Source organism: Catharus ustulatus, chromosome 5 (assembly GCF_009819885.2).
Source record: "Catharus ustulatus isolate bCatUst1 chromosome 5, bCatUst1.pri.v2, whole genome shotgun sequence".
Taxonomy (NCBI): Eukaryota; Metazoa; Chordata; class Aves; order Passeriformes; family Turdidae; genus Catharus; species Catharus ustulatus.
Window position 1 is genome coordinate 36,172,685 of NC_046225.1, and position 26,685 is coordinate 36,199,369.

Here is a 26,685-nt window from a genome sequence, read left to right on the forward strand (position 1 = left end):
CGCAGGGCGGCCGGCAAGCCCGGCGGCGGCGGCGGCAGCCTGCCGGCCGGGCGAGCGAACGCGGCGCGGGGCGGCCGGCGAGCCTGGCGGCGGCGGCGGCAGCCCTGCCGGCAGGGCGAGCGAACGCGGAGCGGGGTGGCCGGCGAGCCCGGCGGCGGCAGCCCGCCGGTCGGGCGAGCGAACGCGGTGCGGGGCGGCCGGCGACGGCGGCGGCAGCCCGCCGGCCGGGCGAGCGAACGCGGCGCGGGGCAGGCGGCGAGCCCGGCGGCGGCAGCCCGCCGGCCGGGCGAGCGAACGCGGCGCGGGGCGGGCAGCGAGCCCGGCGGCGGCGGCGGCAGCCCGCTGGCCGGGCGAGCGAACGCGGCGCGGGGCGGCCGGCGAGCCTGGCGGCGGCGGCGGCAGCCCTGCCGGCAGGGCTAGCAAATGCGGCGCGGGGTGGCCGGCGAGCCCGGCGGCGGCAGCCCGCCGGTCGGGCGAGCGAACGCGGTGCGGGGCGGCCGGCGACGGCGGCGGCAGCCCGCCGGCCGGGCGAGCGAACGCGGCGCGGGGCAGGCGGCGAGCCCGGCAGCGGCAGCCCGCTGGCCGGGCGAGCGAACGCGGCGCGGGGCGGGCAGCGAGCCCGGCGGCGGCGGCGGCAGCCCGCTGGCCGGGCGAGCGAACGCGGCAGCGGGGCGGTGCTGACAGGAGAGGGGGGCCAGCGAGCCCGGCGGCGGCGGCAGCCCTGCCAGCAGGGCGAGCGAACGTGGCGCGAGGCAGTGCTGACGGGAGAGGGGGGCCAGCGAGCCCGGCGGCGGCGGCAGCACCACCCGGCCAGCCCCGCCAAGCCGTGGCGCTGAGCTGGGCCACCCGGCCCTGTCGGCAACCATGAGCGGGCCGAGCCTGCCTGGCCCCGCCCCGAGCCAGTAAACCCCGCTATGCCGTGATCCTGTTACTAATTGGCCAATTTGTGAAAGCTGCGCACGTATTCTCGCGACGAACGAAAGTGCGGCTAATATTCGGGGTGCGGCTTATCTATTGACAAAGACAGCAACATTGTCGAGGCACCGGAAGTGCGGCTTTTAATCCGTGCGGCTTGTATTCGTGAAACTACTGTACTCAAAAGAAGCAAACAAACAAAAAAACCCACAAAGAAATAGTCTTACTTCTGCTACACAGCCACGATGTTTGTGTGTACTTTTCTCCTACGGATGCACTGATGTCAGAACACAATTCTGAAAAAAATAAATCTTGCTTTCTATATTCTCCGTTCTGCTTTTCTACAAATTGTGTTGCCTTCTCCTGTCGTCTCATCCCCCTGAATTAAGGAAGGTGAGATGAGATGCTCCTTCTTTCAGAGAGCACCCAATGCTGTGCCATTCATTGCCAGCACAATTTAGGTTCTGCTTGTCAATCTTAACACTTGTCAATCTTTACCTTGCAGTAGTTGCAACCAAGTCTCAAACATTTGCAAACACTTCTAGGATTCATTTTCACCCATTTTGCCAGCGGCCACGTGTATATAGCAGACATGTAAACACATGCAAATCAAAGGCTCCTCATTAGCCAGTTGCTGCCTGACTGTTGTGCACAGAAAACTTCTTCAGCAAACAAGTCTCTTGCCACCCACCACTTCTGCCCACAGTGAAAGTTCAGGTAGATGCTTCAACCTCTCCCAAGATATCCATAGCAGGTCCATTACTCCAGACACTTCTTCCTCTAGGGAAAGTAGTTTATAATTATTGTGCACCTGATGTGCTATTAATTATGAACAAACTGAGATGGAGTTACTTACCCTTTTCTGAAGTTACTCACTAAAATAAGGAGTTGGGAGAAGATCAGCCAGGCCCTTAGTTCTTTCGACAGTTTTTGCATTATGGTCATTATTCCAAACTTCTTACATTATGGAATCTGAAGACTTTTTCTCTATGAGCAGAAATACGCTCCTAGGAATTCAGAAATTAAGTTCTGGGAATTTTATTGGCAAATTCTTTACAAGTAATTTATGTTTAATGTTTGCGTACACTATTTGCTGTAGCTGTTTGCTAAGAAAATATTTATTAGGATTGGAAGTTTAACATAATAAATCAAACACTTAACATTCACCAGACTTCAAACATAGATAAAAAATACCTTACAAAACTTTTTTATGGAATTACACAAAGCAAATGCACAGGGTTTGTCTGTTTCTACACTGAATTAATTCCAAGCCAAAACCAAAAAATAACCCCCAAATAATCACAAAAAAAGGCATGATAGACTGCATTTTTGTCATTGTTGCACTGCTATTTAATAAGCCCTTTTTACAAACATTTACTCGATGTTAAAAAAAATCAATTAAAAATGTATTCCATCTAACAGAACTATTGGATTAACAGCTGATTTTTAACTGACTTTACATCATGAAATTCTATTAATAGAGGTACCTTAGTCACTTAGTTTAAAATATGGAGAATAGAGATACAAAAAAATTAACCTTTAGTAGTCTTTAATATAAAATGCACTAAATTTTCCAAAATAAGATTACGACACACTAGTGCCAATTTATGCTGACAAAAGCTGGTATCAGCTTCTTTCTAACTAAAATTCATTTCACAAAACCTTTATATATTACATGAATATTCAAGTAAACTATTTAAAAGATTTAAAAATGCAAAAACTGAATGATACAGTGTTTAAGAGAGATGGTTAATTTGGGAATGCTGTCATGTCCAACGAGATATATTTTTTTTTATTATTATTATTATTATTATTTTTAAGACCATCATGATACTACCTGATATTGCAAGAAATCTCTGTCATTAACTTTGACATTTTTCAATGTATAACTTCAAAAAAATTTTAAGGATTTAACAGATCACTGTTTCTGTGTACTATGCAACACTGAATCACCTTACTGGCTTCCCTTTGTAAAGTGCTGAGTAACAGCCAAATAACAACAGATTTAAATGGATTTCAATGAAGATGACAGTGCTCAGTGTCTTACAAAACAAATCACCATTAAACTGCTATAATCAAACAATAAAATAAAAAAACAAGTTCAGCTGAGTAGCATGTGTGTTCACCAGTGTCAAATCTCTAAAAAAAAACCCTGAAAGACTAACAACATACTTCTTGCAGGCTGCATTCTTTCTATCCATCAGCTGCAAGGACAACATTAAAAAAATTTCATTAATGATTCAAACACTGGACACCTTCTCTGGTTGAAGGCGAGTTACTCACTAGTTTTGGTCAAGTGGCTTTTGGGAAACTTTCAGAGCAAAATAGTCCAGCAACAGGAAATTGGAATGGAAAATGCCAACCATGCACAGTTACATTACTGCAGGAATTGAGTAACACATGCAAGACAAAGAAAAAGTCAGAATATAGCAAAGTAGCTAGGGTTAAGAAGTCTGTAAAGTTTTCACAGTGTTTCATACAGCCTTTAACACAAGTGCATCACTTACCACCACTACTGCTCAGACATTTTAAAACATCTCTTGGCCATGCAGATCATTTTGAGAAGAACACAGCAAATTACACATCTTAGGCATTTTTAGGCATTAAGTACAATTTATAATTTTATTTTTATATTTAATCTTATCAAACAGATGTTTTCAAGTTTGAATATTCATTCTAAGTGTTGGGCTTTAACATTCTTTCAAATTGTGTTGGATCCTGAGCGCTAAATGCCCAAAGAACTGGCCAAACACACAAAGCTAAGCTTTGTTCAAATAGCCAAGTTATTATATGAACAGAAGGTATAGGGAATTTCTTGTTGGCACTCCTAAATTTCTTCTTTCCTAACCTTGAGATGATCTTAACCTTGAGATGGCTTTGTTCAGTTGTTCACATACATCTTTGCCTCCCGGAAACATTACTCTACTTAGGTGATCCATGAAGAAGTAAAACTAGACTCAAGAACACCACTGACTTTTTTTTTCTCTGTCCAAAGAAGAAAATACATATTTTTTCCCCATTTGGCAAATTCTATTTGACGCCACATCACCACCACTCAACATTAACTCATACAACAGAGAATTACTCCACTGTCAGACACAGCAGGGGAAAAATGTCCAGAGGATAAATGGGAGGTTCTTTATCAGATATAATTGCTTGCTCATAAGGAGAGAATCCAGCTTCCCCTTTGTTATTATTTCATAAATTAATAATTTGTTAAAATCATAGTCACAAGAATTTTAGCTATTACACAAAATTCAAGTTTAAAAAAAAACAACCCAAGAATAAATTAGTTACAGTCTTGTAAACAATTGCTCATTTATGTAACATACTTGGGGGAAAAAAAATTCCTCTATATAATAAATCAGACAGTACAAGGCACACATCACACTTAAGAATTCAAAGTGATAAAACCAGCAGATGCCTTCATCTCCTTTGTTCGCTGGTGTAATTGTGCTATAGACACTGTAAAAATATGCAGATTTTTGTTTACATTACAGTCACTTGAAAATATTTCATGACTGTGCTTTTTCTGGCAAAATATTTGTGCTGTTTTATAGTACAGTATGATTTGAAGCTCTTGGAATGAATCTTCTCAAATATTCTCTACAAAGCTGCCAGGGAAAAGGCCAGTCTTTCCATTTCGTTGCAGAGTGCCTTTGAACCAGCCATCCTCACGTTTTTTGTGTACAAAAACAATGTCACCTTCCTTAAGTTCAAGTTCTGCTTCGCTCTGAGGAGGATAGGATACCACAACCCTGTATCTGTGTAATTAGAAAAAAAAATCACCTTCATTTAGGTTCTTTTCTTCCCCCCTCTCCCCCCTCTTTTTTAACCCAATACTTTAAAAAGGAAGAAACCAACAAAACCTATTATTTGATTTGCTGTTTTAAATAATTTTCGTTTTCCTTAGAAACTTTTCAAGATAGAACATACTCTTTAGACACAGCTGCTCAACTTTTATACTACTATGTTAAAAACTATATTCAACTGAACAATTTTCTTAAGCACTTGGCATAAAGTGTATTTTTTGAGTCTCTCACTTTGAAAAGTAAAATCACTTTTCAAATATGAATGCATTAAAAAGAGGCTACACTTCTGTTTTTAACATGCATAACACCACTCAATCTCTTCTTCCATAGTTTCAGTTTACATCAACGTAAAACTATTACTTAATAGATTAAGATAACTATTATCCTAAGAAGCTTAGAATAATTTATTCTTTGAATAGATTAAAATAAATGAACAATCCGATGAAAAGACAAAGTAATAGGACATAGTCTATAAAGAATGGAATGCTAATTATAGCTCAATACACACATAATAAAACAAGTTAATTCTGTAATATTGAAGATACTGTGTTATAGTAAAATGTTTTGCTTAATTACATATGAAACAAAAATTACATCTGTCCATACAGTTAAAAGAACTCAGATAAGAGTAGCTGCAGTTTGTAAATAATTAAAGTCTCTCAGGAAATCTAAGTACAGCAAAACATATTTGGACGTAGTTGTCAAATGTTATTATTTATTAGTGAGTTATAAGCCATGACTTTGTTTCAACTATGGCAATCCCCAGATTTCAGAGCATGGGAACTGTTAGATTCATGCTTCATAAAATCTACCAAGCCAATTACAAGATTTAGTAGTGTGCAGTTCCAGAATGCCCTGCATCCAACCTACGCCTGCACTAACTTCTGCTGTGGGTAACTTGGGTTTCAATGCTGACTTAGGAAGTAAGAACCAAATATTTTTAATAGACTGTAAGTTAAATTGAGACTGTCAACTGTTTGAGTTAAAACAACAGCCTTTACTCAGGCAGGATAAGGATAAGGACAAGACAGTGAAAGAACTGCAATAAAGCTATGAAGAACTACTATTGTTAACAAGCAGGTTGCTCCCAGGCTGAAAATTAACCAGTACACTACATATTCTGTTAAAAAAATGTTTCAAGAAAGAATATCTGCCTGTCTCATCTTGCAGTCTGTCAAACACTGCCTTGTAAACGTTTGACTTGATATATGCTTGTTTTCAGTTCCTAATTCTGCTCATGAGTAACCTCTATGCTCCCCTGAGTTGACAGACAAGTCTGTTCCCTGCTGTTGCTTGCTCCCATCTTCTCTGTCCTCCCTTGAGGAGGAAGAGTTGTCTTGAGCTTTCCATACAGTGTCCCAACAACCTCTGCAGTAATTTGGTACTTCTTGTTAAATTTTAGTTTCCCAGCTATTTTGATATTCCTCTTGATATCTAGTGTCTAAAACAGAGCACAACACCCCTGGCTTTATAGTGCTATTTTACTGTCTTTTTCAATTTTTAATGAGAAGAAACCCATAAGGTTTTCACCTGTAAATCTTGTGTCCTTCTTCAAATTTTCTGCCACATTTTATAAATCCTATTTGCCCAAAGAAAGGTGATCAGACCCAGACCCATCACACACTCACACAGCTGTCTATCCAGATCACCCTGGATTAGCTATAGAACAAAAACTATTTTTCCATTACTCATTTCATCATCTACAATATATTGCCAAAACTACCAATTTCACGCAGAATAAAAAGCTTATGCTTCAGCTCAGAAGTTCATTGCAAGGTCCCAGAAGAAAAAATAATCATATTTACTAAGTATCACCTATGTTTTGGAAAAACACCTTCATTCCCACATGTTTGAATCCTGCAAAACACTTCTTTGTTTGTCTTAGTATTTGCAATCAGTATTTGCAAATGTTTTCAATGACTGAAGGTAAAATGGGTAGATCTTTTGTGGTCATGTAATATTTTACATGCATCTAAGCTGTACTAATTATGAGGTTTTTTCCTTTATTTTCTTTCTCTTTGACTGCCTTATAACAGTTTTCATTAATTTTCCAAATATTATGCAAATTATTTTTAATCAGTTAGCGACAAAATGTTAGTATTATAAAAATAAAAGTACTTTAGTGTCCCAGAAATAGACAATATATTTGCCACCGGTTGTTTGCTGATACTCCTAATGTATCTGGCTATATCCCACAGTGCTTTTGCTTTGTACTTGTGAATTTATTTTTTATTTTGAAGAGGCTGGTGGTCTCTTCACATTTCTCCATTCTACTTTCCATTTTTGATATTAGCATTTCTCACACCTTTCAGTAACATGGAAAAGATTACAGTAATTGCACAATTATAAGCCACACCATTTTGACTAAAATTTTGCTTCCAACCTGGAAATGCGGCTTACACTCAGGAGCGGCCAATATATGAAAAAAGTTCGGAAATTTCCAAACCCGGAAGTACCAGCCAGGGTGCCGAGTCGAGCACCTGTCAGTAAAACCCGGGATTGAGCGATTGTTACAAATTGGTTACTCTGTTGTGCGGCAGGTGGAGGGGGGCTCTGTGCCAGCAGTGCAGGGGGTGAGGCGGGGGGCTCCCTCCTGCCGGCCCTGCGGCGGTGGGGGGAGGCAGGGGGCTCCGTGCCCGCCTGCCACCACTGGTGGGCTCTGTCCTCGCCTGCTGCTGTGGGGCAGTGTCGGGTCGGGGTGAGCGAGCTCGGCAGTGGCGGCAACGGCGGCCAGCCCCAAGCGGCCCCACCGAGCAGCAGTGCCGAGCTGGGCCACCTGGCCCTGTCGGCAGCCCCGAGTGGGCCGATCTCGCCTGACCCTGAGCCGAGCCAGTAAACCCCGCGATCCCGCGATTCTGTCACTAATTGGCAACATTGTTGCATGCGGGTCCTTGCTGCGAACAACAGTGCAGCTTATAATCAGGTGCGGTTTATATATGGACAAAGACCTAAAGGTTGCCGACACCTGGAGGTGCGGCTTATAATCGGGTGCAGCTTGTAATCATGAAATTACTGTATATCTTTCATGTGTTTCTCCATTTCTTCATTGCTTCTGCTTCACTGGACACAATATACTGCTTTTATTCCTACCTAGTTGTGGTTGATTTTTGATTTGTGATTTTCCTGATCAACAGTGGATAATAATACTTTCTCACATGCAGAAAATTTTAGCTGAGAGAAACACAGAAAGCTGGAATTACTACCATTACACAAGTTAAACTAATAATTATTACTCAGTTTCCTGATTTAGTTTATTCTTCTTGCCCTTAGAATTTTTACTTTCCAGCTCAAGTATGCCCTGCTGTTGTGCAGATCTTGTGTCTTCTGAGTGGGTGCCTTGACTCTTGCAGATCACCAACGCCCATTGAGGGCAGAGTGATTCTCAGCATTTAATTACCAGCATTAAATGGTGCCAGATGTGGTACGGCTTTCTGCCCTATAAAGCCACTGGCCCGCTGACTGGGAGCAGATGTTACACCAGTCATTTTGTGGGAGGTGAAATTACTTAGGGCCGCTTTATTCACAGAAGAAAATTACTGCTTTTCTTTCACTGTAACTGGATGAAAGATTCATTTTATAATTTAGGATATGCAGTGATGTATATTCAGGTTCAGCTTCAAGTCTCTAACACTGTTGTGGAGTGCTGGGTAGTTTATTATTACAATGCTGTATATTTACTGTAAAATTTAAGGCTATTTAAGCAACATCTTCCCCTAAAAGAGAAAGTTCATAAAAAGAGCTTGAAATTTTCTCTAACTTTTACGGAGAAGGTAAACTCCTCAGATAACTAAATTCCCATATATTCATAGCATAGCTTGTCTCACTCTGGGAATTGCAGGGAGTTGGGTCTATCTTTGTAAGGAAAATATAACAATCCTTGGCCTTGTCAGCACTGCAATCAATAAAAGAAACCACCCTAAGACAATCTGGGTAATGGTTGGAGAATCGGAAGCAATGAGTTAGTCCCTCTGCAGAGTCTCAGGTAACTGGAACTCTCCAAACTGGAATTCTCCAGTTACATTGTAATCTGCGACTGGAATTGTGAAATGTAAGAGCAAAATAATCCTAGCAGGAGATTTCTCTGTTCTTCAGCTTATTGTTGAACTTATCCTCATGAATATTTCCCTCCTCAACTTAAATTTCCACTGAAGATGCCATATGATTCTTACCCACCACATCTTCCAGACTGCTGAAGAGTTATCAATGCTTATAAATTACTTTGAAGATATTGAGTAAAATGTAAATTTTGAATAATTTTAAATTTTAAGCAACACATTTTAAGAAATTCAGCCAAAGGAAATATGCAAGGGCACATCAGCAGGGAAAAAAATTAACCTTGTCCTGAAAATAACAAAGGGAACCCAGATGAAATTCTAAATACACAGACAAAAATGTAACAATTCTGCATGACTACCACTGAGCATTATCTTGTAGCAATGCTTCTTCAGTAGCAATTATCACTTATATAATAGTAAGGATAGAGAGAATGTTTGAGTATATGCTATTACTAGATCAATAAAAATATACAGTATCATTTTCTGTAAGTAGTTCTGAGAAAAAAAAATTCCATCATCAAAGTGAAAAAACTACTTTTTGTGATGATAGAAAGAGCTTTACGCTAATATGCACTGGTTAAGCCTGAACTAATTTAATATTATTTTCACATTCAAAGCATGAAAACCTATTAACGTGCCAAACAGACTTATGATAATGTGAAAATGAGTGATGTTATTCTTAAAGAAGAGTAATTCAAGTTTTATTACCCATGTATAAGTGTAAATCTACTTCACAAATTCAGTATGAAATAGAAATCTCCTGCAAGGAAATTGTGTAAGAACAGAAATAAGCTTTTAAAAAATATTAGAGGTATGACAGAAGTGAACTTAAAGAACTTAAAGACAAATAGAAAGTTACATACTGTCTGGATTTTAAGACATGAGTGTAGCTTAAGATAGTGGACTTCCAGAAGTACAACAGGATGCCCACACACCATGAGTAAATAGTATCAAAACAAAGTCTACAATAGTCAGCTTCAATCAGTTCAGTCCTAGAGTTGTTAATATTTTAACTGTACTATTTCTTCTCTTACACCACACAATCCTGTAGCTGCTGCAAAATAAATCCTATGACACTCTTCATACTGCTTGTCTGCTACCAGGAAGCATAAAAGATCCTGTAGTTAGAAAACTGCCACTTCCTTCACATTCTACAGAGGACTCGAAACTTGAAAAACTACAGGTGGACACACAAGTCACAGAACATCTAAGCAGTCTGACTGCCTGTCAGTCTCAGAGTCTAGACAACTGTATGTTTTTCAGACTCACTTGTCAGAGTACACAGGCCATCCTAGAGCCTGTGTGGATGCACAGCCACGGGGCATTCAGGCAGTAAAAATTAACTTTTCAAAAGCTCAAGGAATCAAATATTAAGAAGCCTACACACAGATAGATAAAGGTCTCATTATATGCTGCTAATAATCAGGACCAACCTGATACTCATAAGTGCAAGAATATAATGTGTTTCTGTTTTGAAAAATAGGAGGCCTTTTTTGTCTACCTCAGTTCTCATACCAAACCTGTGATCATCATATTTGAGTGTCATGAACATGAAAAGTAACATGAAAAGTAAACAAATATAAACATGAGTATTGGTTGATAAAGAATTGTTAAAAATAAGTTTCATTTTGCTATATAAAATCTCAGCATTTTGAAGCACTTACAACATACACTACAAGTGTCAGAGAATGGATTTTTTTCTTGGTTTGCCCAAGTATAGCTGTGTAGGATAATTTACCTTTCACACACAAGAGGCCTGGATTCATTGAGGACCGGCCCCAACGATGAGCAAGGTTGCCGCGGTGGCGGGGCTATCGGAATAGAGGAATCCAGGGAAGTGGCTTTGCGGTGCAATGCCTCCTGCGCCAGCCCAGAGGCCTCGCTGTCAGCGGAACCTGAGCCAGGCTTGCTGTGAGCACCTGCTGACGGGAGCTCTGGCCCCACTGCACCTTGCAGGGCCAGCTCTGCTGCTGCCTGCTCAGCCTCCAGGGTGGGGGATGCTGGGGGTGACAGTCGAGGCTTGCGTTTAGTAGATGCTCCAGAAAGCAGTTTCAGCAAACCTTTTTTTTCTTTCTGTAAACCAAAAGCAGTGCCCCATTTTAGAACAAAACTCTCCCATAAAGAGTTGAACACTTCCTTCTGACAGATGATATTGTGCTCAGAAAGGACTCAGTAAATTATGAGGACATACTTGATATTAGAGAGATAATGATGAAAAATATAAAAGAAAAAGAAAATTACTGACATTCTAAAGAGAAAAACAGCAAGTTATTTAGATCATAAACTAGTTAAGTCCTTTCACTTGCTAGGTTAAAGTTTAACTTAAAATGAAATGGCTCTGTCCCAAAAGGTTGTCTAGAAAAAGGTGTGAGGAGTTAAGATTCCCACAACAGAAATCTATGAAGTAAGACATTTCACTAACATGGACGTTTCTAAGAAGACAAAGGAGAAAAGTCTGCTCTGGAAGCTGCTGTTTAGGTAAGTTTCCTTTATTTATCCTCTAGTAATGGAAGACCTTCATGATTTAATAAAAATTCGCCCCAAGGGGAATGCATTGTGTTTTGCTGCTCTGCTAAAGGGAAGGATTGTAAACATTCTTTTTGCTTGTCCAGACAAGAATCCCTGAAGACTATTACTTACCCTGAAGAGAACTATTTAAGTAGCTTTTTGTGTTTCTTGTCTTTCTTTTTTTTTAAGGGGTGTGGCAGTGATCTTGTTACCAACCCTTTGACTGAGTGAATTTAGTGCTTATGAGAGGTGCCAGATTGCAAGCCCTGGAGACAAAAGTAATATTTAACCATAGATGGAGAAAAGCATGAGCAATGAGAAATTTTTTTGATAGCCTGGGATGTAGTGGTTTTAGTGAATAAAAATCCTCAGTCCTTTTTCCGAGTTTCCAATAACTTAGAGCCATTTCAGCAAAAATCGGCTGTCTAGCACATGTCAAAGAAAAAGAGAAACTCAGAGAAATACAAGTAAGTTTTCTCTATGGGTGCCTCAGTCTGATTTCAATGTCTATGGCTAAAGTAATTTTAAAATAAAGTTTAGGCATATCCATTCAAGAATAATCAGCAAAAATGGCTGAAAACTGGTTGACATTAGTGTACAGTTTAAGATTAGAATCTTCATAAACTTCACTAAAGGAGTACATGAGGCTGAAGAGTAAGTAGTAAGGTTAAGTCTAAAACATTTGAGACGTAAAGATAGCTGTCACAAGGAGAAAAAAGTTTTCTAACTACATCACAACTGTAAAACAAAATTAATTACAAAGCTGGAAGAATTTTTCTGACAACAATATAGCAATCACATGGCTTGGTGAACAGTGAGAATGAGCTTGAACACGTAGGAAACACTTCAAATACAAGGAAGGAAAGCAGAATCACTACAGACTCCACTGTCCTACATTTAAAAAGATGGTTATGTGCGTTCTTTCTTTGTCCGATAAACATTGCTGGTAATGTGTTTTCATCTCAGTGTGCCTCATTATAAGAAAAGTAACCTAAAAGAATTCTGATTTTAATTTTATTTTGTTAGACTGAAGTTTTTACATTTCTGCAAGTTCACATGGGTTTCTTAGGTTATGTTGTTAAATCTCTTAAAAGGTTGTATGATAAAAATAGGAGAATTCAAGGGAATGATTTCATTCTCTACCCACCTTGCCATCCTTATCTGTTTTACTGACAGTAGCATTTCCACCAGCTGTTAAAGCACTCTCTGGAGATGCAGGAGCTCCAGGGTGAGTGTTTGCTGTTTTTCCAATGATATCTCCCTCCAAAGATGAAGCAGCAATGTTGGAATTCAAAGAAGCTGCCGTACATGCCAGAGGGATGGTTGAGCGGTTCACATTCACAGCCGTGACATAAGCAGCAGTATTTGGAAGCTGGGGCTGGAGCTGCTGGGAGGCAACAGAGTGGTGGGGAATGATCACAGCTGCAGGAATAAGGCATGTTGGACTTTGTGCTTGTATGGGTGTGACTGCTGCCGTAGGTCTTTCTTGACTATGTGAGGCAACTAGAATAAAAGAATGAAATGTGAGAGTTCACCTTTTCATAAGACACACAAAGTGAGGTACAGTTACTGTGTTGCAGTTAATCAATCAACACAAGAAGTCTTCTTCTTACCTTTGAAACTTCCATTTGTACTACTGTAATGACATGATACACACCACCAAATCTATTTCACCTGAATAAAGCAGTTGAATATGCCACCCTACTTGCACCAGTATGCAACAGAAGAATAACAGCAGTGCAACTTAGCAGCCTGGATTTCTCCACAACAGAGAAGTCAAATGCTTCACATACAGACAGATATGAAGTGAAGATTACATTACATTTTAGTACCTAAGAGCTAGCTAAATACTGCCTGGAACTTGTTTGCTCCTTTTAATATGACATGTAGTTGTCAGGGCATATAAAGGAAAGTAGGAAGAAACACACCTTATAGAAGCTGCTAAAAATCCAATTAGATTGTTTCCCTAAACTATTCACAAAATATACAAGAGATTTCATGGGTCTTTCAAACGATAAGCACAGTGGCAATTACTGCTATGAATGCTTTCTCTGAAAACATAAGTTGTTGTCTCTTGGGGCATTTAAATATAGAAAGTGGATTTACTCATACCCCTGTGAAATAAAAGGAACATCTACACTGGAAGATGGAGAATAGCACAGGGCTGAGTATATTAACCTGGGCTACAGGGCAAAGCTGCAAAGCACAGAGCTTTGCTTGAACTAATTTGTCCTTTCCAAGAAGTAACGCTGCTGTTAAAGTCATATGGTCAATCATACATGCATGTTGTTAGACCATTTCAAAGCTAGGGCATCTCTGCACCACTGGGTGGTATAAAATGCAGACACCTTTACTGAACAATATGAGGTAAAATATAGCATCCCAGTGCTGTACAACCTCTCTTCCTCAAATACTTTGGAAGTTTCTATCTAAGAAAGGGTCATCCCTCTAGCTTTCTGCAGGTACATCTCAATTGCATTACTTTCTGATTTTTCAGATACTAATAGAGTTTCAGACTTGTTATAAGCAAAAATTCTGAACGCAACCTCCAGCACTTGCTCTCTTCATTCTGCTTTCTACAAATTCCTCTGGTAATTTGGTTAGATTGCACCAACAGTGTATTAGAGAAGACTGACAGAGGTCCCAAATTTTATGCAACAATCGTACAGTATTATACCCAATTACAATCTACGCAAAAAGAAACATAAATTCTTTCTTATTTACTAAACAAAAAAAAAGGCACATCACTTATATTCTATGTCTAATTTTTTGATAATCTCTTTTCTGTAGCCAACCCTTCCCAACTCATGAGTAGCATTAACATTTCAAAAGATAAGGAGACTGTAGCAAGACTTTTTTTTGGTCAAAAAACAATTCTACTCACATGCAATTTATGTATGATAAGCATGGAAGAGCTTTCTGGTTTTGTTTTCTTATTGCTGATGGAATTGATAGGAAAAATGCTTCAAGTCACCCTATTTTCATACAGTTTATCTTTTAATGAAATAGGCAGAATCTATGTTTTTGTTATAGGTCCTTCCAATCAAAGCATGCATCTCTCAGCAAAGGTGATGTCAAGCAATGTCTCACTAAGGTACAGTAATTTCACGAATACAAGCCGCAGCAATTTGACAAAAATTTTGGTGGAAACCCGGAAGTGCGGCTAATAGTCGGGTGCGGCAAATATATTAATAATTTTCTGACATTTACAACCCCAGACGTGCCAGCCAGAGGGCCGAGCCAAGCACCGGCCAGTAAAAGCCGGCATTTCGCAATTGTTACAGTGTTACCGTGTTGCCCTGGCTCCCTGCAGGCAGCACGGGGGGCGGGGAGAGAGGCGGGAGAGCTCTCTTCCCTCCTCTGCCTCAGCCCGGGGAGGACGGGGGGGGGGAACGCCGCCATTGCCGCGGCCCGGGGAGCCGACGGGGGGGGGGGGCGCCGCCATTGCCGCGGCCCCGGGAGCCGACGGGGGGGGGGGCGCCGCCATTGCCGCGGCTCCGGGAGCCGACGGGAGCCCTGCGCAGCCATTGCCGCGGCCCGGGGTGGGGCGGGAAGTGCGCGCCGCCATTGCCGCGGCTCGGGGCGGAGGCGGGGTGCTTTGTCCGCGCCCGCCGCCAGCGCCACGGGCGCGGGAAAGCTCCGTCCCCGCCCGCCGCCGCTGCCGTAGGAGCGGGGGAAGTTCCGTCCCTGCCTGCCACCGCAGGGCAGCGCCGACCCGGGGTGACCGAGCCCAGGGGCAGCGGCGGCCGGCCCCGAGCGGCAGCACCGGGCTGGGCCACCTGGCCCCGTTAGCGGCCCCTAGCGGGCCGAGCCTGCACAGCCTTAGCTCAGCCAGTAAACCCCGCCCTCCCGCGGTTCTGTTACTAATTGCACGCGGGTCCTCGCTGCGAACGACAGAGCGGCTTATATTCGTGTGCGGCTTATCTATGGACAAAAACCAAAATATTTGCCAACACCCAGAGATGCGGCTTATACTCAGTGTGGCTTGTATTCGTGAATTTACTGTAATGTGAAGAATGGTCCTTGAAGCCCTGAGCTAAACTGAAGCTAGAGCCCTGCATTAACCTGTGAAGCCTCACTCTAAGATTAACACTCAGCAAATGTGCTAAGGAAAACTCACGAGAATCAGGTTTCAGATGTTTATTACAAAGTTCTCTGTAAAGTTTGAATATAAAGCAGCCCTTATTACTTCAGTGCTCAGGTCCTTATAAGGGACAGATCTGTATTTCTGTGACTACCATTATGCACACCATTGCACAATCCAATGTTAAGTTCACTGTGGTAAGAGTCCAGTCCCTTTGAATATTTCATTTTGGACCTGAAAATTTGGTGGAAGGTATGTTGTCACATTTGTCAGCTGAATGGGAAGTGTAAAAGCTTATTCATCTTGACAGTGGTGCAGAGATGCAGGAACAGAAAGGCCTCTGGAGCCCACAGGAGCCTTCTCCTTTGTGTTGTCACTTGCAAGCTCCTAGGCAGTTCAAAAAAGGATTTAGAATACAGACAACCTGTGCCTAAGAGGCAGGAAAGTACAGATCCTTTGCTTAGTTTCTCTTACCAGTTGCCAGCAGCATCTGGTTATTTTTATTTAAAGGCAAAGAATAAAGTTACAGGGGACTAACACATCTGCTCCAGCTTCAGATCAGACTGGAGGAAGATGGGGCCAATTAAGGAAATAAAATAACTAAAGACGTGTACATATCCTACCTTCAAAAGCAAACCTGCTGCTACATCTGAACATGCACAGGCTGTTTTAGGAAATGCATGACTCTGAGAAGTGGGTTAATCCATGGATCGTGAGACCATAAGAAATAACCCTTCTTACGGGCATAACAGAGCAAACCATTACCATTTTTTGCTTTCTCTTTTGCTCAGCCAGTAAGAATCCTGTGATTAAAAAAACCTCTTTTGTCATGACACTCAATCAGGAGATCACAAACTCTAAATTCAAGGCTGAAAGGAGAAACATTGGGAGAGTCTGAAATGGGAGTTTTCCTTTTTTTCTTTTTCTTTTGAGGGCCTTGAAGCAACTGGAATAAATTCGGCTCCAGTTGTGTGGTATTTTCTTAGCCTGGCAAATCCACAGAGGAGTGCATGGATTTGGTAAACAAAAACTCTTGAAAATACCACTATCAATCTTTTTGGAGCTGCATTTAAATAACGAGAAGGCATGTTTCACTATGATGTGGCCTGCCCCAGACGGTAAATGAAGAGTTACACCTTTCAGAAATACAGAATTTTATTACAGAGATCATACACATCTTGAAGCCAGCTTAGCCTTAGTGTTTCAGAGTCAAAGCTGAAAGAAGTTGCAGTCAAGGTTAGAGAACAAACTGGAATGCCTAAGGACCAACTCTGAGCCAGAGACCTGAAAAGGAATACTAAAGGTATTCAAAGATGTTAGAAGATAATTTAAAAGTGAATGTTAAATGAGAGCAATCTGTAGCTCTTATGCAGTTAACACACAAAAAATAAGCTATGACTCAGATGTTCTTATCACTTTTATTACTATATGAATTGCATATGAGTGAGGAAGCTCAAAGACTGTCCCCATCCCAGATACTGCTGGAACAACAACAAAAATAGAAAAATTCCACCTGAAGTATTTGCATATAATTTCCCAATAGTCGGAGTATGCAAGTACACACAGTTGCTTAGAGGGGAATAATAAAAGATCTAACAACTCGAGACTGTCATTTCAGAAAACACTCAACTCTAAACAATGACATTAAGAAAAGCTTTAAAAACCCTCAGCATATACTTACATAGACCCTCACTCCAGTCATTTGTCAAGATGGGCTCTACAGTTTATTTACAACACATAACAAATTTCAGAGGGATTTTTTACCTGTTCTAACTGCATTTCGAGCCTGGTTGACTGTCATCTGTCCTGTCACGTGCATAAGGACCTTGGTTTGCGGACTGGTTTGGACATGCGCTGCAGAAACCACTGCCGTGGGTACTGTGCTGGAGTTCATTGCCACACCATTCCCCTGGAGCTTCTGGGATGTTCCACTAGCAGTGGAAGGGCTGACCATAGTCACCACTCGTCCTGCTTGGCCAGCAGTAGACATGGGAACTTTTGTTTGTGATGCACTTGTCACTGTCCTGCCAAAATTTAAAGCAAACAATAAAACACAACTGAAAAAAAAATAGCTAGTTACTAAAACCCACAGGTCTTGTGCTATGCAATTTTAGCATTTAATACAAGAAAGAATAATTTTGGGTTTGAAACTAGATTAACTATTTAGACACTTGTATAATACAGTACCTTGTAACTGGAGCCACATAATTTCCAGGAAAAACACCAATCTTGCTTGTGTGCATGGAAGTTCCCTTGAACCAGCCATCTTGGCAGCGTTCAAACACTAGGAACATTTCTCCTTTCCTCAGTTCCAGTTCATCTTCTTTTCGAGGAGTGTAGGGGTAGATAGCAATATACCTAAAAGACAGGGAAAAGGATACAAATGATAAAACTATAACAGTTGAAAACATCACTTGTGTTTTCCGGCACAGGGAGTTCAGTCAGACATGACAAGGTATGGTAGACATGGCTGTGATAAACCATCATACTGTTACAATATTAAAACAGAAGTTACAGGTAATATTAAGGGGAAACAAAAACAGCGATCTCCTCTGAAGTGCATTTTAATGTGATGCCTAAACAGGCTATCTGGAACAGAGACTGGGCAGTGTTAAAGGAATAAAGTAGGTATTTATTAAAAGGCCTTCAAAGGGTACACCTTGGGCAGTACAAGAGCCCAGCCATGGTGTTTTGGGTTCCAACACAGAGTGTGATAAAAGGTCTATTCTATCACCATTTCTTGAGGGTGGGGGCAGTGATCCTTATCTCCACGGCAGATATTCTGCTAATGAGCCATCCATTGAAACCAGGCAGGGCATTGTTCTTTATCTTTTCACAACCCATCCTACCTCCAGGGAGGTATCTTCTGCTAATGGCCATTGAGTCCCACTGTGTGACTGATAAAATTACTGCATCCCATTGGAAGTTGCTCCAGCCAGAGGGAAGAGCCCAACATTTCTTACCAAGAAAAGAACAGAGGTTTTGGGACACTAAAGGAGGCCCTTCTCCACTGGACTCCAGAGGAAAACCAGATTTCTCCACATCACCACTGGACCTCTGGAGGGAAACTGCACCTTCTGCAGGAGCATTGCTTCAACTGAATCACATCAATCACTGCAGGAGATGCAGCCACCATTTAATGGGACTGCTACTAACACCCTGCCTGATGGGTGTCAGGTTGTACTCTGACTTTGTCAGGGTTTGGAGTTTGTTTCTTTGTAGTACTGTATTTCTATTTTAATTTCCCTAGAAAAGAACTGTTATTCCTAATTCCGATATTTTTGCCTGAAAGTCCCTTGATTTCAAAATGATAATAATTTGGAGGGAGGGGGGTTTACATTCTCCATTTCAAAGAGAAGCTCCTGCCTTTCTCAGCAGACACCTGTCCTCCAAACTAAAACAGCAACTTTTCCTTCTTTGTCCGTATATAAGCCGCACCTGATTACAAGCCGCACTTTGGGTTCTGACCAAAATTTTAGTCAAAATGGTGCAGCTTATAATCGTGATATTACTGTACATGCTTCTCCTTTTTGCAGTACATTTTTATTCCTTGCTATCCAGTCAAGAAACTTTGCAGTATCTACAAAAATCCTTTAAAGGCAATACACACTTGCAGCAGAAGGCTTCACTTGTACATGATTTAGCAGTGATCTACAAAGCCACACACTGAAGCTCTACGGAAAAGCAATTGATCTGCTTTAATTGATGTTCATTAACTTCCCTTTTAGCTAATTTACTCCAAATTTCATTAGTATCCTCATATAGAGCAACCCTTTGAAGACAGAGGATGGGAGTAAATGAGATAGGAACTTGATTAACTGCACTAGATGCAATAATTTGTAAGTGTTAAAATGCCTGACACCAAGAAACAGCCCAAATCCAGATGCACCTGCATCTGCACCTGCATCAAGAAGAGTGCTTTTTTGGAGTGGGAGGAAACCTAGTGGGAAGATAACAAGAACAGAACAAAAGCAGTCCTTATTCAAACATGTCCCATTAGATGGTTCAGCATCTCCTGAATTTTACGTTTTCTTTTATCATTCTTATTCCCCAAGCTGCACACAAAGAAGTTTTCAAGAAGAAAGATGTTGTTAGCAACACATGTTAACATACCACATATTTTCACCCGAAAGGATGACGCATGTTTGCTTGTATTACAAGTGTGAAGACATAATGCTAACTAGCAGCTTTCTGCCTTCATTCCAAATTGCCACCCACTAATTAAGTGCACTGTAGAATCTTCAGTCAAATTTCAATTGCAACTGACACAAGCAGTCTGACAGTAACACATTTAACAGTCTAAATTAAATACAGCACTTTCTGTGTTTTGGCATAAGTTATTCCATATGAGAATAGACTTTTAATACCTTACATAATGGAAAACATTGAATAAATTCACTCCAGTGAAATGACACTTTTGAGTTATCCAGTATTCAGTGCTAACACAAGGATTCATTCATCTTCTGCATGATAAATACTTTGTATTTTTGAAGTGAGTTCTTTCTATACACAGCAACACTGATTATATTTATCTAAGACATTAAAAATGTTCAGGAGGGAACCTGTTTGGGGATATCACCTTTCTGAATGCTTTTGTTCTAAGTTGCATGTTTGGCTTTTTGGTAATTCCAGCAGAACGGAACCAGCTGCCATGCTGAACATACAGGTGAAATTAGAGATCTCGTTCCATTTTTCTGACTGGAAAAACGTTTAAGTTTTACTTACACACTTGGACGAGCTTGTGGTCGTAAATGTGCCACTTGGTCAGTTGACCCTGATGCAGACCTTTGTATGACACTTGTAGACTGAGGTCCAGAAGTGGCCGATGCAATGATTGCAGCAGACAAGAGAGGTGGTGGTGGAAGTGGGGGATTCATATTCTGATTTTATAAGAACAAAAAAATAGCAACAGATGATCAGTATTGTTTGATGAGTTCAATCAGCTGGAGAAAAAAAAAAAAAAAAGCATGATATTCTACAGAAGTGGAAGAAAGCAACTAAGTCCAGTATTGCTTTATATACTGTTAAAATATATCTGGAGAGTTAGCTTTGTCTCCATTTCTTTCTTTCAGTTTAAAATCTTGAAGTCTTGGCAGCTAATTAAGCAAATGACAAGCAATTTCTCGGCACAGGAAAAATGGAAAGCACTGTTTCTAGTTACAACATGTTTAGGATAGGGCTGGACAAAAATTCAGAAGCCTTCCAGGAGGTAGATTTTGCATCCTGCTGCTGACTGTACTTCATAACATGATTGTTTTTGTAACCTGAAGCTGAAACATAATATACAATTCAGCTGCAGTGCACCCAAAAGCACGCCTTCTGGGGGAAATTTTCTTTTGATGTATGAGTTATAAAAGCAAGCACAATATGAGACCATAGTCACTGTTACCTCTTTCTCCTATTCTTCTAGTTTAAAGAGTTAGCTTTTGAAATTCAGTATTATCAAGATTGGTAATCTTTAACAAATACCCCAGTAAAAAGGCACCACAGATCGTAATGAGGGTCCTGCCTACAGATTTCTGTGCCTTTTGAGAATCAATGGAGCAATTGTTACCTTCTGCTCTGTAAGGCCTCAGACAATTCTTTAGGACCTTGTGCACTGACACTCCTGGGAAAAGGCATTTATAAAAGGACAGCTTTTCCTTCCCCCCTTCCAAAAATAACTATTTGTGTTACAACACACACAGAAAGAGTAATAAAAAACCTCACACCTTTGAAAAAGTGAAATGGAATTAATTTCAAACATAATCTTCCCAAAACCCACAGAGCTAGAATATTAATTAACAAAATATCCTGAAATAGTACCTGCCACTTCCAATACATCAGCATATAAATGCACACCACTGCATTATCAGTTTGGAAAATATGCAATTGAAAGTCATTTTAATTCCCCTCAAACACTTATTTTCCAAAGGGTTTTGCCTTTTTTTCCCCCTAGTTTTTCTAAACAAAAACCTATATTAGTTCTACACTGTGTGATGATTACTTAGCTGCATTTAGTGAAAATGTCAATAAAAAGACAGTTCTTTAAATCAGTTTTACATTGCAGTAAAGTTGCAGTAAAGAACTGCATAATTAAAGACTTTCACATCTAAAGAAAACTGATCAACTCTTACAGTGTTTCAGTCAAAATTGTTACGCTTAGCTATGATAAAAAATTCATGTTATATTATGAAATATTCCTATTTTATTTAAAGTTTTTTTTCTGGTCATACATTAACACGTTATTAAGATCAAACAGGCCTTCTGTATCCAACACTAAACTGGAGAAAAAACACTGAGAGCTTTGATACTAATAGTTTTTTAGAAAAATAGCAATTGCATTTGCTTCATGTTCTACCCAACAATTTTTTAAAGTATCCAGATAATTCACGCTGAAATACCAACATTTCTCTTTTAGCTGTTTTACATCTGAAGTTATTTGTCCCTCCCAGTTAGACATCCAAAAAACATCTTATCTGAATCCAAGCTCAATGTGAGCATCTAACTTTCATGCAACCTATCAGTAAAATATCAATTTACAGTAATTTCACAAATACAAGCCGCACTGTTTTGACCAAAATTTTGCTCCCATACCGGAAATGCGGCTAATACTCAGGAGCGGCCAATATGTGAATAATTTTCTGACATTTTCAACCCCGGGAGTGCAAACCAAGTCAGTGCAAACTGCAAAGCCGAGTTTCTGCCAGTAAAACCCTGCATTTATGTGGTTGCTACAAATTGGTTACTCTGTTGCATGGCGGGTGGAGCTGCTCTGTGCAGGCAGCACAGGGGGTGGGGAAGCAGGGGCAGCTCTCTCCTGCTGGCGCTGTGGCTCGGGGGAAGGCGAGGCAGCTCTCTCCTGCTTAGCCCTGCAGCTCGGGGGAAGCAGGGGCTCTCTCCTGCTTGGCCCCACGGCTCGGGGGGCTCCCGTCCCCGCATGCCGCTGCCGCAGGAGTAGGCAGGCTACATCCTCGCCTCCCATCGCCGCTGCAGGTGCCGGCGGGCTCTATGCGCCCCCTGCCGCCGCGGGGCGGTGCCGGGCCGGGGTGACCGAGCCCAGCGAGTGGCAGCGCCGAGCTGGGCCACCCAGCCCTGTCAGCAGCCTCGAGCCCTCATGGCCTGAGCTGAGCCAGTAAACCCCGCCCTGCTGCGGTTCTGTTACTATTTGGCAATTTTGTTGCACGCGGGTCCTCGCTGCGAACGACAGGGCGGCTTGTACTCAGGTGCGGCTTATTTATGGACAAAGAACAAAATGTTTGCCAACACCCAGCGATGTGGCTTATACTCAGTGCAGCTTGTATTCATGAATTTACTGTAAATCTTTTTTTAGGCATCTAGATTTCTTTTTATATGGCAGAATTGTAAATCTACATAAGGTGATGATTAGTTGGAATTCTTTAAAATTAAACTTATTAATGCACAATATCATGGTTGTCACAGCTCCATACTTCCTGCATCTTATCTAAAGATGCTGAACATGGCATTTTATTCATTTGAACACATAATATACTCTGAAACTTTAGTTGCAATAAAGACACCTTCACAGGTCCATTTTATTCTGCTTTACTCAGGATCTGCTCCCCTCTCTGTCTCTATCAGTATGGTAATGAGACCAGCAGTGAGCCACAGCTCAATTAAGCCCAAATTAAGCCCAAAAGACTTCTCAAGTGCCAAATCTAAATAAACTACTTGATACACTTTAGAGGACTAACACTCCACCACTTGCACTGCTACAACTTGGTAAAATAGATCCAAATTATCCAGCCAAGTTTTCAAGAAGTTTTCTGGCATGTAACCATTTTTCTAGCTGTTGGGAAACACACCTACCTCCAGGGCACATGCTAGCTTTGATGGTTCCTACAATCAACGTTCCATGAAAGAATATACACAAACCACATGTGATCCAATAAAGTATGCTCAGTAATAATTAAAAGTATTTTAGGTAGGTGAGGGGGAAAAATTGAATGTTTCTGCAACTACTTTTCAAACCCCAGGTGTACTTTCAAGCATCTGAAACAGCAAATAAGTGATAAATTTTCTTTTTCAATTGGAAGACGAAAAATTACATAATTTGATAATTTACGTATGTTACAACTTCAAAAGGTATCTATACTCATGCTCTAGAAACACATGCATATTACTAAACTTAAATATAATTAAGCTGCATTCCCATATCAGTTAATTGAAGAACAGTAATCACCGCACAGCAGTGGGAAAGAACATTCATTAACAGTCTTCACTCCCACAATGTCTAGGAAAAATTATATGGCTTGTAAAATTCCCTGAGGCTAACAAATTAGACTTATGTTTAACAAAATTCCTAAACTATACATTATCAAAAACAGTCTTTCATACAAAACCTCATTGTTTCTTCCAGCTGCTTCCTCTTTGCAACAAAAGTTGATTTGAATTTTGGTTGATTAAAATTAGGATAGCTCTTACTAAAACCTCCCTACTTACACTATTGAACTTACATTGGAACTACATGAAAGAGCTAAGTGTCATCAGTGTATTATATAACCCTCACAGCTTGTGCCTCATTAATAACTCAAACTACCTTATATTCTTCAACATAAAGAGCAATTTCTCTTTTTGTGTATGTATGAGAGAACAAGACAAGAAAAATTAGGTAATTTTTAATTTTTGAAACCTTCAGCAGGTAACTGAATGCAAACCATCTAAATACAGACTGCCTATTCCTGCTAGTTAAGCACACACACCAAGACACCATTTCAAAGTCAACTTTTCCAATCCGTAGAAGTAGCACTATGAACATCTAGGTCAATTGCAATCCAAAACACTTTTCACTTCTCAAGAGACAGTAAAGGTAGACTGAAAGGAAGATAAGTTATCTCTTCTTGCTACATTGTTTTTCAGCTGCTACTTTTTAATGTAATTCTAACTTTGCTGTGGTGTATTTTGTTTGTTTTTCCCATATCATGGTTCAAATCACATACTTTAAGCTTATTTTTCAGTAAAATCTAAGGCAACTAGATCTCCTCTGTTAGATAACCACCTTGTGAATTAAATCCAAGAATTTCCTTCCAAGTGAATAAACCTTACATAATTGTATGTGCATATTTTCATCCAACAACTATTGAACTTGACATCTGTTATTTATATTTTGCAAAGAACTTCAAATATACTAAACACCTACAAGGTTCAAAAATGCCAGTGGCCAAGATAAGCAGACCAATTAATGCCCCAATTAAGGCTAAAGGTGTGATTGGAAGTCACAAAGAGCAGTGTAAGAGATAATATCACAGCCAAAAGCTCTAGCTGTGAGAAGTCTGTCTCAGTTGATAGCTTCTTCAATTTCAAAGAATCAAACCTCAAATCACAAGCCAAGAATTAATGCTGTTGTCTAAAGAACTGCTAGTGCAAAATAAAACCATGAAATAAATGATCACAAGTTTTGTGAATTAAAATTAAAACTTGCTTAAATTATACAAGTGGTAGAGAATGTATATGATCACTTGACAAGAGCACTCTCGTTCCTACTTGTGTCAATTTTGGCTCAAACTTCATAAATTATTTAGTTCATACAATATTGAGTACCAAACAGCATTTACAAAACATTATTATGGACAAAATAAAATTAATACAATTTGCATTTTTGAACCACCAGAGCAACATAAAAAACTAAAATGCAATCCTATACATGTACACAGATAAAAGAGTCACAGATTTCCATGGGCTAGGATCTAATCCAAACTGTCAAAGAGAAACTTGTTAGACAACAAGACAGCTGAAAATATCTCCTGTTGACAATAAAAATGCCATCTTTCTTACAGGAGATGAGAGAAGACACTAGCTTTTCCTTGCTTTGAGATTCAGGACAGATAAATGTAGCAAAGATGCACAAATTTGGAATTACTATAAAGGAATATAATTTTCTCTGCTTCAGTGATCATGCCTATCCTCTCAGATATCTTTTCTCTCCCTTAATCTGAGTTTATCATTATATAAAAAAATGTATAAACAGCTTGCTTTCAAAGAACAATTACTTTCAATAGTGTAATAAACACCAAAACAACTGATAGGAAGGACATCAAATAAACTACCTTCATGGTAAAGAGAAACTCATCCTGTTCTCATCCAATACCCTTGTCAGTTGTTTAGTATTCAGAATTTAAGAAAAAAAGCTAAAGGGAGAAACTTAGAGAAATACAGGATTTTCTGCTTATAAAAGCAAACAAATACATGAGCAAAGGAAGTCAAGCCAATCACTTCTAATGTATTAAATACACAGTCACAATTGCTCCACAGATTAAAATTAATGCTCAGAATGTCAGGAAGGGTGTTTTCAGAAGGGAAACATCTGGAGAAACAAGAACATTACTTTCTCTCTTGACTGGTCAGAACTATTTTGCACATTTCTAAAATGAAAACAAGAGTTGATGAAGCAAGAGGAAAAATGTAAGAGAACGATATCTCAGTCTGTGACTTTACAAACTGCATCATTATCTAATACCATCTCTCATGAAAGAACACAGGAATAACCTGACTCTAGCCTGAGCTGCCAGCTTGCATTTGTAATTTTCTTCTTGAAAACAAGTCAAGAAGAAATAGAACATTATGTACAGAAGGCTATTGATTTTTAAAGAGGGTGGCAGAGAATAATTCAGGTTCTCAATGGGAATTATATGTCCAATTTGAAACATAAGCAGGAACATGGTTATCACAAAGAGAAAGCAGCACCCCAAGATACAGGACAATCATACAGCAGGAGTTTCTCTCCATGTTGCATTTAGCACTGCAATTTAATTCCTGTGAATTCCCATGGTGAGCTTGCCTTTGAACAAGCTTAAGCAACTAAAGCACTCGAGGTGGTTTAATGACTTTGCACCAGCACCAAAGTAAAGCATTTTTCCTTGTTGGCATCCAATAAAGAACTACCAATTCTTAATAACAAACAGAAGTGTTTGTTATTCAGAGAAAATTTAAAAAGCAGCTTCTGATAGAACTTCTGAAATTATGCATTGAATGCTGTCTGCTCAATCCTCTCCAAAACTTGACTATCTCATAAATCAAATCAATTACTCAATGTTTGCAGCATACACCTAAGGTGATTCTGTTCACTCAGCTCCCCCAGGTATTTTCGGAAGGATAGGATGAAAGAAATATAAAAGATACATGGACTAGTATACAAACAGCCAATTGTTTCTACTATAAGATGCACACTTCATAGGCAAAAAACGACCTGAGGGTCTTTCCTGATGGAACTTGAACAAGAGTCTACAATGTACACAGCTTGCCCAGAGAGGTTGTGAAGTCCCCATCCTTGGAGATATTCAAAAGCTATTTGGATACAGTCCTGTGCAACTGG

The 26,685-nt window shown here is 40.4% G+C and overlaps 1 protein-coding gene across 4 annotated transcripts in view; it reads right to left on the reverse strand.

Moving 5' to 3' along the window:
* Window positions 1-2,015: 2,015 nt before the first annotated feature.
* The window catches only part of SH3RF1 (SH3 domain containing ring finger 1), a 96,952-nt gene continuing 72,282 nt past the window's right edge, over window positions 2,016-26,685 (reverse strand). For all 4 annotated transcript variants that reach the window (XM_033060684.1, XM_033060687.2, XM_033060685.2 and 1 more), the window contains exons 7-12: window positions 20,100-20,254; window positions 17,562-17,732; window positions 17,139-17,398; window positions 12,438-12,793; window positions 10,521-10,855; window positions 2,016-4,679 (exon numbers count right to left, since the gene is read on the reverse strand). In XM_033060684.1, coding sequence (XP_032916575.1) covers window positions 4,511-4,679; window positions 10,521-10,855; window positions 12,438-12,793; window positions 17,139-17,398; window positions 17,562-17,732; window positions 20,100-20,254 — 1,446 coding nt within the window. In that variant the 3' untranslated portion in view covers window positions 2,016-4,510. The remainder of the gene's footprint in view (window positions 4,680-10,520; window positions 10,856-12,437; window positions 12,794-17,138; window positions 17,399-17,561; window positions 17,733-20,099; window positions 20,255-26,685) is intronic.